This window comes from Gnatocerus cornutus, chromosome 4 (assembly GCF_029298725.1).
Source record: "Gnatocerus cornutus isolate USDA-ARS CGAHR chromosome 4, icGnaCorn1.1, whole genome shotgun sequence".
Classification (NCBI taxonomy): domain Eukaryota; kingdom Metazoa; phylum Arthropoda; class Insecta; order Coleoptera; family Tenebrionidae; genus Gnatocerus; species Gnatocerus cornutus.
Genome location: NC_142236.1, coordinates 2,511,158 through 2,528,102, shown reverse-complemented (window position 1 = coordinate 2,528,102; position 16,945 = coordinate 2,511,158). Strand labels below are relative to the sequence as shown.

Below are 16,945 nucleotides of genomic sequence, written 5' to 3'. Positions count from 1 at the left end.
TTGAATTGCCCTCCATTCTGCAGATTTTCCACTGGACTTGTGACAATTTTCTGATTGGTTGTTGCAAGGTCACAGAACTTGCACAATGTGCCGCTAGGGTGCGCTGACACTTTTAAAAATTAAAAGTTGGTGTTAATTTCGTTCGATTTGAAATAATTGCGGTTAAATTGCTTTAAATTAGTTCTATTGCATCGTTTTGAGTCTTCCAGCTAAAAGTTTTGCAACAGGTATGTGAGATTTTGTTTGTATCGCAGCTTTTCAACACTGGCGAAATTTTTAGGTTATGTTTATGCAGGAAGTGGAAGTTTCTCTAATACGCGGACAAGTTCCACGAACAAGTGTTCTGCAAGGAGGATTTGGATAATGGATGAACCTAATTTCAACTGGGTATGAGACGAGTTCAGTTTTCCCAAATTTTTAATTACAATTTATTTCCATTCAATTTCCACTAGACTTAAGATGGACAAAAATGCCTCTTTCTGATTGGTTGCAAAAATTAGTACAAATACCAACCCAAGAAAACTAAAATTACTAAAATCGCTAGCCTGTATTATTGGTTGCCTATCTAAGAAATTTTCAGGCGGCATTTTTAAATTAATTTTCACATTTGTTTCAGACTCGAAATCATTGAAACTTGTGCTGCTAAGATACTAAATGAAAGAAGTTTATTACTGTTTTCTTTGAATCATCTTCCGGAAAATGGTACTAAAGAGCAGCCTTACAGTTGACTTCTTTTGGGGCTGTTTGAAGTTGTTCAGCCCAGAGGTGGTTTTGGCTATTTCAATGAATATGTGACAAAGGTAACTTGACGAGAATTAAACCAGACAATTGAATACATGGTTCTTGCATAACATCGTTAAGAAAATTTGCTCATTATAAACTTAGTTTTGCTTCCAGAGGGAGAAGCTGCCGGAAAAAGGCAGAGGTGAAAGGAAGCCAGCAGAAACGTAAGGGCGAGACAGTACCACCAAGTACCAAAGTTCGAAAGGGAAAATTTTATGGGTGTTGAACATTCCATGCGTCGCTGAGTGAATTTAACATTTGATTATTCGAAAATTGGGTAAATATACGAATTTTATCATTTCATTGTCAAACTAGGGAGACAATTATTGAAGTTATTAGCCAGTTTTTTTTATAAATTTTAAAATACGAATTTAACCAACTTTTCATTGATTTTTAAATGTGTTTTTTAAGGAGGAATGTTCAGAAGAAATGTTTCGACTATCAAACAGATTTGAAAAGAAAATCTCATAAATATTGAAGTCTGCCGGAAAATAATTGTTTCAATGAAGTAAAAATTTTCCAAAGTCTGCTCTGTATTCACTTGTTGGAACTGCCCTTGTGTCTACAATTTTGCATAGACAGAATAAACAATACACACAGAATGAACTAAATTCTACTTGGTTTGACTCTTGGGAGGAAATAGACAGCGAAAATGGAAGTTTTTGGAAAACGAGGACATTTTGCAGCTTCTGGTTAAGTGAGACATCATTTGTTTTCTCTGGTAATCTCCGAGTTCATTCTAAACATGTGTGAAGTTGTATAAGCTTCAAGTTCAGCACAGACTTGGCTAATTTCTCAATTTTTACAGTTTACTGATGTGGATAAGATGAATACGAGAATTCCGACGTCTGCAATTACCTAGATGTGACCTGAGTGAGCAATGACGGGGAAATTTGGACACTTAATACCTGACTGTGCAAGATCTCAGGAAAAATTGTTTGGTTGTTATCCATATCATCTTTGGACAGAAAATTTTATTATTTGTCTTGAGGGTAATTTTCAGTTCTTTTAGTTTTTGTTTTGCAAACTGGAGGGAATATTTGTAAGTTTCAAATAACTAGCCAGTTTGAATTTCCCTCCATTTTGTTCAAATTCCACTAAACTTAGATTAGGCTAAAAGTCCTTCATTCTGATTGGTTGTTTCAAGGTCAATGAAAACATTGTATTATTGGTTGCCTACATTCTAAATGTTCGGCGCACTGTTTAACAATTTTGAAATGTGAATTAAACCAGTGATAACTTTAATTTTTGAATGTGTTTTCAGAGAGAACAAATGTACAAAAGAGATGTCTCAACTGCTGGATGGAAGATCTCGAGTCGGATTTCCAAATTTGGTCAGGAAACGGAAGATTCTGTAATTATAACCTTTTGCATATTTTTGTAATAAGATCTCACAGCACTGTTGAAATTTTTAGTAATTAGAAATCTGTTTTGAGGAATTCATCACTTGCAATCTTTTGCAGTTGGGATCTTGTCAGGTTTCTTAAGATAAAAAGTGATTTAAGAAAGAAAATGTGTAGTTAAACTTAGAGTTCAGATTTGACTATTGTTTCATTTTGTTCTTTGAATATAAAGTCTCTTGTGTAGTCAAATCTGTTCGGAGTTTGATAAGTTTCATAGTCCATCACTTACACCTGTCACTTCTTGTAAATTGTTCAAATTGCTTGTTGAATGTGGTGAATTAAGTGATTTCTGACAACTATGTTTCTAGGAAAAACGTGGATGCATTTGTTTACAAGCAATCAAGAAGCATCTCGTGGTGTAGAAGACAGAAGTCGCAACGGAGAAGAACGAATTTCAACTCAAGTGCATGAAGAAACTCAAAGACTTGGGAAGTGGAGGACGAGAGTCAACTCTGCGGCACTGTGGTGCGGCTAGATACTTGTCGGAAGCGTATGTTTTGTATAAATTGTACTGGAGGTTGTGGCGAGTTCTAAATTAAAATTAAGGGGGCGGAGGCCTACCTAACGGCCGTTATGGGCGCGCGAGTAGAATTATTGATTTGTTACAATGTAGTGTGTCTTTTGTAACTTAATAAATGCTTTTGAGAAGTTTGTTGTTTAATTTTTTACTGGAGTTATGTTGCAATGGGGCCCCACTCGCTCTGCGCTTCTTTCGATCAAATTTGAATGGATTTTCCAACCAATTTTAACCCTTAATATAGGCAACCAATAATACATCAATGGAAGTTTAACTCTGTTATCGTTATCACGCTATGGAATGGCTTCAAATTCATACCACAGGACCGGCTTGAGTTTCTCTATCGACTGGCGTTTTCAGAAACGCGCTCTATCCTTGCTTAGTTCCTTAAATTCTCGGGGTAATTATGGAGTAAATCGCGAATAACTCCCTTATTACCCCATTTTTTCCCAAACCGACTCGAAATTCGTTATCTACATGAAAAGGCCGATCTTTTAAGCCTAAGAAATCCAAAAAAAGTCCATGAATTTTTTTTACCAAAGGTACATGCATTTTTTAACCCTTAAAACAAGCTCCTCTATCGATTAGCGGCGGCAGAATTACTCTACGACCTTTAGTTCCCGAGACAATGAATGTTGTTTTGGGGGTAATTGGGGTAATGATTTTGTGAAAAAGTTTTGGTGCAAAATTTCTGAATAATGAACTTTTTTGTCAAAAAAATCTTAAATTGTACCGATTTTTCTTGTAAATAATAGGCCCTTCATTTTTTGGTGGTGGCGGAATTGCCCTGCGACGCTTAGTTTTAGAGTTATTCGCGTTTTAAAAATCCAAAAATCAATAAAAAAAATTTAAATAAAAAAAATTAAAATGTTTCCAAATTGAAATAGCGTGTTTCTCGGGGTAGTGGGTTAAGCCGAGGGCCCTGATTCCGAATCTGTGGTCCGTTTTTTAAAATTCGGCAAAATAACGGAGATAGCATTTTTGAGAAAAATCAGAAAAATTTAAAAATTTTTGTCGAAAAAGTTCATTTTTCAGAATTTTTCCCGATTTTTCTCAAAAATCCTATTTCCGTTATTAAGCCGAATTTTGAAAAACGGACCGCAAATTTGGAATCTAGGCCCCCGGCTTAACCCTCTACCCCGAAAAACACGCTGTTAAAATATGGAAAATTTTTTATTTTTTTTATCATTTTTTTAGAGATTTTTGGATTTTTCAAACGCGAATAACTCGAAAACTAAGCGTTGTAGGGCAATTCCAACGCCACCAAAAAATGGAGGGCCTTTAGGGCAAGAGCTGGTACCAATCTCAAGCAAATCCCTCTGTAAATAAAGGAGTTATTCGCGTTTGAAAAATAGAAAAATTCATAAAAAAATTTAAAAAAAAAATCAAAAAAAATAAAATTTTTCCAAATTGAAATGGCGTGTTTTTCGGGGTAGTGGGTTAAGCCGGGGGCCCAGATTCCAAATCTGTGGTCCGTTTTTCAAAATTCGGCTTAATAACGGAGATAGCATTTTTGAGAAAAATTGAAATATTTCAAATTTTTCGAGGAAAAAGTTTATTTTTCAGATTTTTCTCAAAAATGCTATCTCCGTTATTAAGCCGAATTTTGAAAAACGGACCACAAATTTGGAATCTGGGCCCCCGGCTTAACCCACTACCCCGAAAAACACGCTATTTCAATTTGGAAAAATTTTATTTTTTTTATCATTTTTTTTAATGGATTTTTCGATTTTTCAAACGCGAATAACTCGAAAACTAAGCGTTGTAGAGCAATTCTATCGCCACCAAAAGATGAAGGGCCTCTAGGGCAAGAGCTGGTACCAATCTCAAGCAAATCCCTCGGTAAATAAAGGAGTTATTCGCGTTTGAAAAATAGAAAAATTTATAAAAAAATATAAAAAAAAATCAAAAAAAATAAAATTTTTCCAAATTGAAATGGCGTGTTTTTCGGGGTAGTGGGTTAAGCCGGGGGGGCCGATTCCGAATCTGTGGTCCGTTTTTCAAAATTCGGCTTAATAACGGAGATAGCATTTTTGAGAAAAATTGAAATATTTTAAATTTTTCGAGGAAAAAGTTCATTTTTCAGATTTTTCTCAAAAATGCTATCTCCGTTATTAAGCCGAATTTTGAAAAACGGACCACAAATTTGGAATCTGGGCCCCCGGCTTAACCCACTACCCCGAAAAACACGCTATTTAAATTTGGAAAAATTTTATTTTTTTTTTTCATTTTTTTTAATGAATTTTTCGATTTTTTAAACGCGAATAACTCGAAAACTAAGCGTTGTAGGGCAATTCCAACGCCACCAAAAGATGGAGGGCCTCTAGGGCAAGAGCTGGTACCAACCTCAAGCAAATCCCTCGGTAAATAAAGAAGTTATTCCCTTTTGAAAAATAGGAAAATTCATAAAAAAAAAATAAAAAAAAATTGATTTTTTCCAAATTTTAATAGCGTGTTTTTCGGGGCAGAGGGTTAAGCCGAGGGCCCCGATTCCGAATCTGTGGTCCGTTTGTCAAAATTCGGCTTAATAACGGAGATAGCAATTTCGAGAAAAATCGGAAAAATTCCAAATTTTCGACAAAAAAGTTCATTTATCAGAAATTTTTCACCAAAAGTGATTTTACAAAAACCTTAACCTATTTACCCTAAAAACAAAATTGAATATCTCGGAAACTAGGGCTCGCAGAGCAATTCTGCTTGCGATAATCCATGGTGGAGCTCTAAGGAATAGGGTGGAGACAATTTGAAGCGCATCCCTTTGTAAGTAAGGAGTTAATAACGTTTTAAGGGTTGAAAAAATTTTATGGTCGCTTTTTTTAGATTTATTGGCTTAAAACATCGGCCTTTTCATGTAGATAACGATTTTAAAATCGGTTTGCAAAGAATCGAGGTAACAAAGGAGTTATTCGCGATTTACTCCATAATTACCCCGAGAATTTGGGAAAATAGCCTTGGTGTATTATTGGTTGCCTATATTAAGGGTTAAAATTAGAAAATCCACTCAAATTTGATCGAAAGAAGCGTAGAAGCGAGTGAGGCCCCATTGCAACATAACTCCTGCGAAAAATGAAACAACAAACTTCTCAAAAACATTTATTCAGCTACAAAAGAGTCTACATTGTAAGAAATCAATAATTCTACTTGCGCCCCCATAACGGCCGTTACGTAGGCCTCCGCCCCCTTAATTTTAATTTAGAACTCGCCACAACCTCCAGTACAATTTATACAAAACATACGCTTCCGACAAGTATCTAGCCGCACCACAGTGCCGCAGAGTTGACTCTCGTCCTCCACTTCCCACGTCTTTGAGTTTCTTCATGCACTTGAGTTCAAATTTGTTCTTCTCCGTTGCGACTTCTGTCTTCTTCACCACGAGATGCTTCTTGATTGCTTGTAAACAAATGCATCCACGTTTTTCCTAAAAACATAGTTGTCAGAAATCACTTAATTCACATTCAACAAGCAATTTGAACAATTTACAAGAAGTGATAGGTGTAAGTGATGAAACTTATCAAACTCCCAACAGATTTGACTACACAAGGGACTTTATATTCAAAAAACAAAATGAAACAATAGTCAAATCTGAACTCTAAGTTTAACTACACATTTTCTTTCTTAAATTACTTTTTTTCTTAAGAAACGTGACAAGATCCCAACTGCAAAAGATTGCAAGTGATGAATATCTCAAAACAGATTTCTAATACTAAAAATTTCAACAGTGCTGTGAGATCTTGTTACAAGAATTTTTGTAAAAGGTAAAACTTACAGAATCCTCCATTTCCTGCTCAAATTTACAAATCCAATTCGTGATCCATCATCTGGTAGTTGAGACATTTCTTCTGTGCATTTCTCTTCCCTGTAAACACATTCAAAAATTAATGAAAAGTTGATTAAATGAGCATTTTAAAATTTTTAGAGTGCAGGCAACCAACAATACAACAACTCCCGTGACCTCGAAGAACCAATCAGAACAAAGTTTTCTTGCCTATTCCAAGTTTAGTGGAATTTGAAAAAATGGAGGAAAATTCAAATTGTGAAGTATCTTAAATTGTATCAATCTTTCCTCCACTTTGACAAAATAAATTAAAAAACTGCATTTTACCCATAAAACAAGAGATGAAATTTCCTATTCAAAGATGTAGCAAAAACCGACATGGACAAACATCAATCAATTCATGATTTCTTGCACAAGAACTTAGTGATGCTGTAGTCAAAAGGCTCCAAATTTCCGTGTCATTACTAATTCAGGCTGCATGCAGGAAACTTCAAGACGTTGGAACTTCGCAAAAAAGGTCAAAATTCCCATATTCAGCTTATCCACATCAGTAAACTGCAAAGATTTAGAAGTTAGTAGAGTCTGTGCTGAACTTTAAGCTTATCTAACTTCACTTACGTTTATAACAAAGGTGGTCATTACCAGAAAAAACAAATGATGTTACTCAACCAGAAGCTATCAGAAGTTTTCGTTTTCCAGACTCCAAAAAGACCAGATATCCTCCACAGTTCTGTCTAATTTTTCTACAGAGTCCAAACTAAGCAGAATTTCGTTCATTCCGTGTCTCTTTTTATTCTGTCCTTCTACAGGTGTCAATACAAGAAGAATTCCAACAAGCAAAAATGGAGCAGAGGATCCTTGGTCTATTGATACAATTCTTTTGTGAAAAACTTCGAAACTTCTCAGAATTACTTTGCAAATTCGGGTGACAGTCGAGACAATCCTTCTGTACGTTTTTCTTCCTAAAAATATATTCTAAAATTAACGAAAAGTCGGTTAAATTCAAATTTCAAAATTCATAAATAATGCGCCTAACATTTTAAATGTAGGCAACCAACAATACAAGAACTTTCGTGACCTCGAGGAACCAATCAGAACGAAGGAGTTTTTGTCAATTTCAAGTTTAGTGGAATTTGAAAAAATGGAGGGAAATTCAAACTGGAAAGTAACTTAAAATTTACTAATCTTCCCTCCATCTTGACAAACCTAATTAAGAAGAAAAAATGTTGCAAAAAGTAGCATGGAAAATACAAACAATTCTTGTTTTTTTTTTCTTGCACAAGAAAGTACGTAAGTTTCACGTACCATTCAAGACAAGGTCCTTAAATTTCTTCATACTCTTGTAGTTATGCCACACATCTGTGAAGTCCACTCGAGTTCAAATTCAAACTGGTGCAGTACAAATGTTCGTTCTTCTCCTCCGTTGCAATTTTAGTCTGCCACACCACACAAACGTATCCATGTTCGTCCTAGAAATATTTTTTTTCATAAATCAGCCAAACTACATTCTACAGGCAATTCAAACAATCCAATTTTTGTAAACTATGAATCTAACCAATCCAACCACGCGGAGATTTGATTACACAAGGGCCATAATATTCAAAGGACAAAAGAACATTAAACAATTAACAATGGTCAAATCTGAGCTCATAGTTTAACTGCACAATTTCGTTCTTAAATCACTTTCCATCTTAAAAAACGTGACTAAATCGCAACAACAAAGTGATAAATTTCTCAAAAACGATTTCTAATTGCTAAAGATTCCAACAGAGCTGTGAGATGTTACAAAAACGTTCAAAAAGTAAAAATTACAAAATTCGAAATTTAAAATAAGTGCGCCTAACATTTACAATGTAGGCAACCAAGAATACAAGGCCTTCAGTGACCTCGGAACAACCAATCAGAATGAAGGATTTTTAGCCTAATCAAAGTTTAGTGGAATTTGAACAAAATGGAGGGAAATTCAAACTGGCTAGTTACTCGAAATTTACTAATCTTCCTTCCAGTTTAAAAAAACCAAATCTGAAAGCACTGTAAATTACCCTCAAGACAAAAAAAACTCTATCTAAAGATGACGCAACAACTGACATGGACAAACCCAAACAACTTTTCTTGGTGTCTTGCACAATCAGTCATACTGTTGTCAAGTGTCCAAATTTCCACGTCAATGCTGATTCAGGTCACATCCAGGAAACTGCAAGATGTCCGGAATTCTCGTATTGACCATATCCAAATCGGTAAACTGTAAAATTTCAAAAGTTAGCAAAATTTGTGCTGAACTTGAAGTTTATACAACTTCACACATGTTTGAGTGATTATCAGAGAAAACAAATGACGTCTCACCCAACTTAAAGCTGTAAAAAGTTCTCATTTCTTCAGTCTCCAAAGCGTCCTTCAATCCATGTCTCTTCTCATTTTGTCCCAATAGAAGTGTGGATACAAGAACAGTTCCAAAAAGTGAATACAAAGTAGAGAACTTAAAAAAATGTTTGCCTTATTGCAACAATTCTTTTCAGAGAGACTTCAAAACTTCTCAAATTAGGTTATTGTCATCAAACAACTTTTCTTAATTTCTTTAGTGATGGATTCCATTGTGAAAAGTAACTGTAGAATTAATAGCATGCTCCATAGCCTTCTAACGCAATCAGAAGCTTAAAGGTGCTCTTATTTCCTCTGTAGCCATTGTAAGGAAACATCCAGCGTCCAGTTCAGCTGCTCACATCTCTGGTTTGCCCTGATCCTGTAAAAATGTGAATATAAAGCATGATTGTAAGAATAAAAGCAGAGATAATCTTTGCAATCATGAAAAAGTTAATCGGTTCTACACATCAGCAGGGAAGCAGCAATATTATGAAAAACTAAACTTTGTTGTGTTTCTAATGAAGTTAGCTCAAATCATGAAGATGATTTCACTTTTCCGAAACTTCTTCTAAAATGTACTGCCCTATGTTTATCAGGAGACACAAAAATACGCTTTTGGGCTACCTGGGACTTGTTAAAACATTAAAATTTCCGCTTCCAACATCAGAACCTAAAATTGCACAAATCAGTGAAAAACTGTTTTGTAATAATTTCTAACCTACCTTTCACCACGTTTTCGCCAAAAAGACTCGAAATCTTGTCTTGGGAACATTAGTAGAACAATTTGAAACACTTTTATCGCCACTTAAAACTACTGAAAACGCAAGTGTAGTGTGAAGTTGACTGCAAATTTTAAATCACGATCCAGCGCCCTCTACTGGCAATTTAATTTAACGTTGTATTGCTCGTTGCCTAAAACAAATACAATTATTAGGCATTTTTTAAATTGCATGTTTAATACGTTTGGTTGCATAATTTTATTGTAATAAAATAAAACGAAAGTTTAACTCATCTGTGCTGCTTTTCGGTGAAAAGTTTGGCATTTTGACGGTTTTTTTAAGCGCGCATGCGCACCACTAAGTGCGGTCTTTTGACAACTTAATCGAATTAGTGAAAATACGATATAATAAAACACGTTTACACCATCAATGGTTTTTAAACAACTGTTGTTTACTGACAGAACCGGAATTGCCGCCAGTTTCCTAATTTTCGCCTTCTTTTTACGTTTTTTAATTTTTTTTTCAAATTTCGCGCCGGGCCACTTCCTGTCGAAGTTCTTGCAGAGGTCACCTCAGTCGCTTTTGGATTATTTGTCAGCGTGTGTGCCAGTAATATGGCGACGAATAATTATTTTGGATTTACTCACGGCGGAACGCAATATAGGTAAGCCCCCTTTTTGCATCTTCTCCTCCCGATAATCCCCCACATTTTGCCACCAAGAAGCACCCCCTCGCGCGTCCTCCAGTCCTTAAAAATCGCTTGTTTCTCCTCCAAACCGGCGTCCTTGAATAAATGGCGCCGGCATTTTGTGCGATCAATAAACGGTGGGTCCATCTAGGCGGGTGTCTTGGGCCTTTCCGCGAAAAATCCCGTGAAAACCGCCGCGAAAATCCGATTTTTCCTCGATTTCATCAAGTTTGTTTGGTTTTTCCAGTGCTACGGCAACAGGAGCTGCGTATCAAGCTGGCCAAGCCGGATACGCCGTAGCCGCCCCGGCAACCGCCGCCGCCGCAGCCGCCACCTACGGGACTCAGCGAGCTGCAGGGTACGACACGGCTTACCAAGCCGCCGCCGCCACACAGGGCACGTACGCCGCTGTGGGGACGGGAGCCACGCCGGCCTACGAATACGGTTACGGTAAGTTAGCAATCACACCTGTGGGAGGTACAGAGTCGGTTACAGGACAAACAGCAGCCGCCGGGTACACAGGGGGGTACGACCAGGCCGCCGCCGCCGCCGCCAAACCCGCCACTTATGCCACCACATACACCCAGAGGGCGGCGGGACAACCACAAGCGCAAGCTGCGGTGAGTATCGCCAGCCTCCTCAGTTTCTAATGTTGGTAGCCTTGCGGAAAGCACGGCCTGCTATTTTTCTTTTAATGACCGCACGGTTAAACAATTGGAGTTGTTTCTAAACAAATAACGTGCGTGTCTAAATAAAGAAATGACCAATTTACGACTCCGCAGCTTTTTGTCGGTATTAGCAGCATTAATTCCCTCGCGCGGTTGCAGAAAGGGGCCTTCGTTTATTTTTTAAGGTGGTACTCCTGCCATCCATCAAATGTCAGAATTGGGCCAACACTTTGAAATTCTTGGGCCGCTTCTAAATGGGCTTTGACAGCTGTCAACGTGCCAAACTGGCTCTCGTTCATCACATTTTCCTTCTAATTAAATTTGTCGAGACTCCAGAATTGCGCCTAATCAATTTCCCCAAAATACCGCGCGATGAAAGCAGCGGCGTCACAATCTGCTTTCCGGTCGAACGTTATTAATAGAAGGTATCGGTGATTAAAAATAATTGCGGTTACCTGCGTGCCCCAAAATACCATTGTTGCGCGTTGAAAAATCATAAAATACCGCGGCGGAGACTCAGTGTCCACCGCAATTAATCTCAGTTATTTTTTTAGCGGCAAGGTAAATAAATGATGTAACACATATCTTTCAGTTCGTCGACATCCTTGCGTCTGTTTTTAATATTTTATTATTGCCGAGTCTTTTATTGGCGTCCGTTTGGCAGTCTCATTCGGAAAATGACAAGATGTTGTTCTTTCTGCAGGCAGCAGCAGCAGCGGCCGCTAAACCGGCTCAATATACAGGAACTTATCAAGCTAATGCGACTGGTTACCAGGCGACATACGCTCAACCTGCAGCACAGACAACAATAGCCGCCCAGCCGACGACTCAAGCCAAACGTAAGTCTTGCATAAACAGAGAAAAAGAGCAAAAGTTTCGTTCCAGAAGCTAATTCGACGACGACGTATTCTGGGTACGACGCAGCGCTGTACTCCGCGGCGACGATGTACGTGGCGCAACAAGGGGGCGCCGCCCAACAAAAAACCGGCGGTTGGCAAGGCTACAAGAAGGGGGGCATCGGTGCCAAGAACATGCGGTCGAAAGCGCCACCAAAGCCGCAACAGTTGCACTACTGCGATGTTTGTAAGATCAGGTAAGAACCCCCCAATTCCCTGCAAGGAGAATTCCGGGAGTCCCACATGGGCTATCCGTTCAGACACCTTGCTAAATCATGGGGGGAGTCCGGTGGGTGTCCTCGACACCTCCACACCGAGACTCCTCCAACACTTTCCTTCTTTTCCTGAATGTCCCCACTCAACGTCCGTTTTGTAGTTGCGCGGGCCCCCAGACCTACCGCGAGCACCTCGAGGGGCAGAAGCACAAGAAGCGAGAAGCCGCCACCAAGATGGCCGCCTCCGTCGCCGTCACCAACCAAAACCGCGCAGGCAACTCGCTGCGATGTCAGTTATGCGATGTTACTTGTACAGGTGAGTTGTCGACAGCGTCGCGACGCATTTTCACGGTTTTTTCGACGCAGGAAACGACGCGTACGCCGCCCACATTCGAGGAGCAAAACATCAAAAAGTCGTTTTGTTGCACACGAAACTGGGTAAACCGATTCCGCCGCAGGAACCGGAAATTATTGGTGGTCCTCGTAAGTCCGTTTCCTCCACACCAAAGATTAACTTTGTGCAATCAGGAGGTCTCGGCATTCCCACAGGTAATGGAGACTCGAAAGATGACGAAGTGGACGAACAGCCAGAGCCCGATATTCAACCAGTTGGACAGGATTATATTGAGGAAATCAAGAGCGATGATGGAAAGGTGGGTTTGAAGAGATTGCGGTTTTGAGCTCATGGTTTCTTTGGTAGGTTATCAGTTTTAATTGTAAACTCTGCGAGTGTCGCTTCAACGACCCCAACGCCAAGGAGATGCACATGAAGGGGAGACGCCACAGATTGCAGTACAAGAAGAAAGTCAATCCAGACCTGGTGGTCGACGTCAAACCATCCCTGCGACAAAGGAAGATCCAGGAAGAGAAAATGCGGCGAGCTGTAAGTAACTCAAGCCATCACCACCGATAATTGTTCCTTTTGTCAAGCCAAGACCATGCTTTTCAAAATTTTAAGGTTATCGAAGAGAAAATTGAATTACTTCACTCTGGGGAGCCCCAAAGCCAGCTCCTCGGACTTTGCGAATTCTAACATTCATTTTAAGCTGGATAGACACACCGAGTCGTAACAATGTATCTTTAGATTGGTGAATTCAACCCTTTGCAGGCGCTGCGAGAGGAATTCTGGGCGCGCCGCCACTACAACATGCCTGAAGACGAAGACGACCGCATGTATTGGGAAGACCGCCGTCGCTACGAAGAGGAATACATGGAGATGTGCAGACGCGGCAACCTGGGTCCTTACCCTCGCGGCCGCCCGCCATTCCCAGGAGGTGCTCCACCTGTAAGTCACCCCCTCAGTTACTGTCTTGAAGATGTTAAACGGTGGTTTTTAGTACTTCCAAGGCGGCATGCCCATGGCGCGGCGCACGGAATCCAGCGATGACCGTCACGTGATGGCTCGCCACTCTGAGATCTACCCCAAAGAAGAAGAACTGCAGTCCATCCAGCGTATTGTTTCCCACACCGAACGCGCTCTGAAGATGGTTTCGGATCAGTTGGCGGAGAGCACGAAACCGAAGGACGGCCAGCCACAGCAACCTCAACAACCGGCGGCCGCGACTTCTCCAGCGCCCAAACCGGTGGAGGCGGCGGGGACTTCGGCGAAGACAGAGGGAGAGAGCAAGACTCCGGAGCAACAGCAGCCGCAGAAAGAGGACGGACGGGATAACCAACTGTGAGTTTGAGGCCAAGGAGGAAGAGCGACTAATTTTGGACTTTGTTGTTTTAGGTTCTCCTTCCAGCAAGACCGCGACGCGAATCGAATATTAAAGGGCGTGATGCGCGTGGGGCACCTCGCCAAAGGGCTGCTCCTCCGCGGCGACACCAACGTGGAATTGGTCGTTTTGTGTGCCGACAAGCCGACGTTGGCACTGTTGAGGAAAGTAGTGGATTTGTTGCCTCCAGCTTTGAAGCAGGTGGCACCAGAGAACAACTACACGGTGACGATAAACGCCGCCGAGGCCGGTTTGACGGTGGTCGGCGACGGATTGACGGTTCTCGTCCAATTGACGAGTCCCATAATGAGGGAGCAAGGTAACGAGAGAATTGAGCGAATGTTTGAGAGTGGATGTGGTGCGTACAGTACTGTTGCGGGGTTTAAGCTGACTCTTGGTAGTATTTTCCATTCGTCAGTTGCTCGAAGATGACTGAAGAAAGTGTGGGTTTTTCATGGGGATGTTTCTTGGGGGAGCGAGTAATTTCTCGTCGGTCCCCAAGAACCATCGAAGACACGAAGAGTCATCGTTCCTTATGGAAATTGCAAGACTTTCTTTCTTTCCATAATGAATTTCTAGGTTTAAGAAGATCGAGTAATCGAAGAAGTCCAAGGTGGGTATGAACACCAAAAAGCAATCGTCCAGCTTAAACCTTGATCGTTTTTAATAAATATTGGACTTCTTTTTCTAGTTACACGGCTGTCGAGCTGGTATCAGTCTTAAGTTAAGTGCACTTCGTACTCTGACTGAAACAGAAGAATTCAAGGTGCTTCAAAATCAAAACATTTTGTTTTTATTGTGTATACATTTCCGGTCCAATACTTATAAATGTACTGTGCTGATATGGTTGTTTAGAGCTGATTTTAGGTGGTGTGGGATAAGGATTTTTGACCAACCGGCTCATTGCAGCTGGGCCGCCACCGTTGATTCGGGGGCGGGCCAGCTGTACTTGTGCGCGATGGTCAAACACCCTTTCTTGATGTCTAGAAGCTGCGAGCGGCGGGTTGGACAGGGACGTTCTCGCACGCGGCAAGTGTCTCCAGGCGCTGGCAGCCCTCAGACATACCAAATGGTTCCAGGTTTGTGTCTCTTCTCACACCGCGCCAACCGCGATTCAGAAAACCGTGATCAAATTAATTAATTAAGTCAAGATCTGACGATGTGAGGTTTTGTTTGTAGGGAATCGGAGCGTTGTTTGCTTTTTTTCTTTTTGTTTTTTCAACGTTGATTTTTATTATTTGCTTCTATTCCCTTTTGGATCAGTACGTTTTTTTGAATAAAAGAAAGTTCACATCTTAATCAGATTTCATCAGAGGGTTCTACGTTGTCAGGATCAAACTTTTTTTTATTTTTTTCTTCAAATCGTAAAGTCGTAGTTCTTAAGTATTTGTAGAACCCTCAAATGCTGCTACCAACTTCTGACCACCAAATCCCCCCTTTAACTCACCTCTTGTGTGTAGGCTAGGGCTTTGGGTCTACATTCCTGCGTGGTCATCATTCGTATCCTGAGGGATCTATGTCAGAGAGTTCCTACATGGTCGCCACTTAGCTCATGGGTGAGTACCAACCCTCCCTCCCTTCACGGTTCGCCGAAAGAGAATTGCTCATGAAAACGAAAACCAACAGTGTCATAGAATATAGAACAGTAGAATAGAAACATCCTTCAGAACGACAAACACTGTCTCTTATTTTATTTTTCCAATAAAATTCTCTTCCTCCAAACTGTGCCTTCAGCTTTGCTCAATGCTTGACAGGCCAACACCTCTCGTTCCGTCTGTTTTCAATTGAGCGCAAAGAAACGCGAGCCTTTTCACAGAACCGTCGCACAAGCCGGCTCTGTATGCCCGGTCTCGCCACAAAACCACACTTTCTTTTTTTCGTGTTGCCTACAATCGTTTTTCCAGGCGATGGAGCTGCTAGCAGAAAAAGTGATCTCTTCCGTTCCCGGGCAAGTCCAGCTCTCCCCCGGAGACGCCCTCCGCCGCGTCATGGAAGCCGTCGCCAGCGGTTTATTGCTCCCTGGGGGCCCCGGATTGGGAGATCCTTGTGAAAAAGACAGTCCAGACGCAGCCAGTGGTCTCTCGGCGCAACAACGCGAAGATCTCACTTGTTCGGCTCAATACGCGTTGAGATTAATCGCCTACCGACAGATATACAAGGTATGGGGTTTATTTGGAGCCCCCATGTTGGCTCATCCGCCGTTTTTGCAGGTTTTGGGTATGGAACCTCTACCCACTCAACAGAAAGTCTTCAGACGTGACAGATCAGCAAGAAAACGACGTCGCTCCGGAGGAGAACAAGCTGATTCTGAGAGTGAGTGTATAATAGTACTATTTTGGGGGAGAGGAGCTACAGGTGATTTTGTAGGTGACAGCGGGAAGATGGTCAAGACCGAAGGAGGCGAGACTACGGCGGAAACGCCTGTTAAATAGAAAGTGATGGAAAATTGAATTAAGTATAGTTATGGATTATTACTATTTAGTACTATTAATTTTATTTTCTACCATTTACAAGTATTTTGATGTATAAAATAGAAAGAGGATTTTTGTTGTGACTACTTGTAATTCTTCGTAGTTCCAATTGTTTTCTAGCTGTAATGTGTGATGATACCGATTAAAAAATGCTACACAGTTCATTTCCTGTCCTTTTATTCATAATAATACAAAGGCGTTTCAAGGGTAATAATCTTCTTGTACACTTTAGAAACCGGAAGCGCGTTGACCACCGAAATAAACTCCCCCACGTTCCTCACATTAAACGTCTTCGCGAGATGTTTTCGGAGGACATTCCTGGCCAACTCTTGCAGAAGAGGTCCTCGCGAAACCGCAAGTTCCTCCTCATCGTACCTTTGTAACAAACAACTGCGAAGTTTAGGATCCGCGAAGAAACAAGACAAGGTGGACCAACCCTGTACAACCGAATGGAACGCGTTCTTCAACAGAAAACTATCGAAATCCAGAAGGGGGTCACAGATGAATTCAACAAGAGCCTGTTGGGGGCGGTTGCACCAACGCGGCGCCTGCCCCAAGTCGAGGCACAGAAGAAACCGAAACAGCTCGTTGAAGCCGAACTTTGAGTACACCAAGTGGAGTGGTATTCGACTTTGAAGACCATATTGAAGTAAGAAGATGAGGAGTTCCGTCGCAGCGTTCTCATCGTCGAATTTAGTGACGACGTGTTTAAAAACTAAAGAACTGTCTAA

General features: G+C 40.7%; 2 protein-coding genes, 3 long non-coding RNA genes and 1 other non-coding gene across 16 annotated transcripts; 4 read left to right on the top strand and 2 right to left on the bottom strand.

The window, feature by feature from the left end:
- The first annotated feature begins 42 nt into the window (after positions 1 to 42).
- LOC148175954 (uncharacterized) lies at positions 43 to 1,386 on the top strand. Of its 2 annotated transcripts, none has more exons than XR_015769923.1 (5): positions 43 to 227; positions 281 to 387; positions 617 to 800; positions 886 to 1,060; positions 1,195 to 1,386. It is a non-coding gene; the product is annotated as an uncharacterized LOC148175954 (long non-coding RNA). The 2 variants fall into 2 exon arrangements; XR_015769922.1 differs by having other exon boundaries at positions 45 to 227; positions 898 to 1,060.
- Positions 1,387 to 1,389: 3 nt separating this feature from the next.
- Positions 1,390 to 2,834, top strand: LOC148175953 (uncharacterized). 4 transcript variants are annotated; one of them, XR_015769920.1, is made up of 4 exons: positions 1,414 to 1,504; positions 1,592 to 1,775; positions 2,048 to 2,137; positions 2,495 to 2,585. It is a non-coding gene; the product is annotated as an uncharacterized LOC148175953 (long non-coding RNA). The 4 variants fall into 4 exon arrangements; XR_015769919.1 differs by lacking the exon at positions 2,495 to 2,585 and having other exon boundaries at positions 1,390 to 1,480; positions 2,048 to 2,486; XR_015769918.1 differs by lacking the exon at positions 2,495 to 2,585 and having other exon boundaries at positions 2,048 to 2,486.
- Positions 2,835 to 5,973: 3,139 nt separating this feature from the next.
- On the bottom strand, positions 5,974 to 6,895 carry LOC148175952 (uncharacterized). Its single transcript, XR_015770046.1, has 3 exons — positions 6,806 to 6,895; positions 6,470 to 6,559; positions 5,974 to 6,121 (listed from the first exon to the last, which is right to left on the bottom strand). It is a non-coding gene; the product is annotated as an uncharacterized LOC148175952 (long non-coding RNA).
- A 50-nt stretch (positions 6,896 to 6,945) lies between these two features.
- On the bottom strand, positions 6,946 to 8,660 carry LOC148175951 (uncharacterized). Of its 3 annotated transcripts, none has more exons than XR_015770045.1 (4): positions 8,577 to 8,660; positions 7,784 to 7,947; positions 7,097 to 7,440; positions 6,946 to 7,033 (listed from the first exon to the last, which is right to left on the bottom strand). XR_015770045.1 is itself a non-coding variant. In XM_088034692.1 (4 exons), the coding sequence occupies exons 2-3, from the start codon at positions 7,812 to 7,814 to the stop codon at positions 7,157 to 7,159; spliced, it is 315 nt and encodes a 104-aa protein (XP_087890818.1). In that variant the 5' UTR covers positions 7,815 to 7,947; positions 8,577 to 8,660; the 3' UTR covers positions 6,955 to 7,033; positions 7,121 to 7,156. The 3 variants fall into 3 exon arrangements, 2 of the variants coding, with proteins under 2 accessions (XP_087890818.1, XP_087890819.1); XM_088034692.1 differs by having other exon boundaries at positions 6,955 to 7,033; positions 7,121 to 7,440; XM_088034693.1 differs by lacking the exon at positions 6,946 to 7,033 and having other exon boundaries at positions 7,380 to 7,440; positions 8,521 to 8,659.
- A 1,456-nt stretch (positions 8,661 to 10,116) lies between these two features.
- Zn72D (Zinc-finger protein 72D) lies at positions 10,117 to 16,378 on the top strand. 5 transcript variants are annotated; one of them, XM_088033543.1, is made up of 17 exons: positions 10,117 to 10,222; positions 10,494 to 10,696; positions 10,742 to 10,866; positions 11,618 to 11,753; positions 11,800 to 12,007; positions 12,187 to 12,341; positions 12,392 to 12,508; positions 12,575 to 12,678; positions 12,726 to 12,908; positions 13,110 to 13,310; positions 13,363 to 13,703; positions 13,758 to 14,062; positions 14,731 to 14,822; positions 15,204 to 15,299; positions 15,648 to 15,902; positions 15,954 to 16,056; positions 16,111 to 16,378. In XM_088033543.1, exons 1-17 carry the CDS (start codon positions 10,173 to 10,175, stop codon positions 16,173 to 16,175), a joined length of 2,739 nt encoding a protein of 912 aa, XP_087889669.1. In that variant the 5' UTR covers positions 10,117 to 10,172; the 3' UTR covers positions 16,176 to 16,378. The 5 variants fall into 5 exon arrangements, with proteins under 5 accessions (XP_087889669.1, XP_087889667.1, XP_087889666.1 ...); XM_088033541.1 differs by having other exon boundaries at positions 10,754 to 10,866; positions 12,392 to 12,678; XM_088033540.1 differs by having other exon boundaries at positions 10,751 to 10,866; positions 12,392 to 12,678.
- On the top strand, positions 12,933 to 13,063 carry LOC148175950 (small nucleolar RNA SNORA79). The gene has a single exon (XR_015770091.1). It is a non-coding gene; the product is annotated as a small nucleolar RNA SNORA79 (small nucleolar RNA).
- Positions 16,379 to 16,945: the final 567 nt, after the last annotated feature.

Coding starts and splice junctions, on each gene's coding strand:
- LOC148175951 (XM_088034692.1), bottom strand. CDS start 7,814: ATGAAGAAATTTAAGGACCTTGTCTTGAATG. Junction 7,441..7,783: donor TAAGGACCTTGTCTTGAATG/GTACGTGAAACT, acceptor ATATATTTTTAG/GAAGAAAAACGTACAGAAGG.
- Zn72D (XM_088033539.1), top strand. CDS start 10,173: ATGGCGACGAATAATTATTTTGGATTTACTCACGGCGGAACGCAATAT. Junction 10,867..11,617: donor AACCACAAGCGCAAGCTGCG/GTGAGTATCGCC, acceptor TTCTTTCTGCAG/GCAGCAGCAGCAGCGGCCGC. Junction 16,057..16,110: donor AGAACAAGCTGATTCTGAGA/GTGAGTGTATAA, acceptor GTGATTTTGTAG/GTGACAGCGGGAAGATGGTC.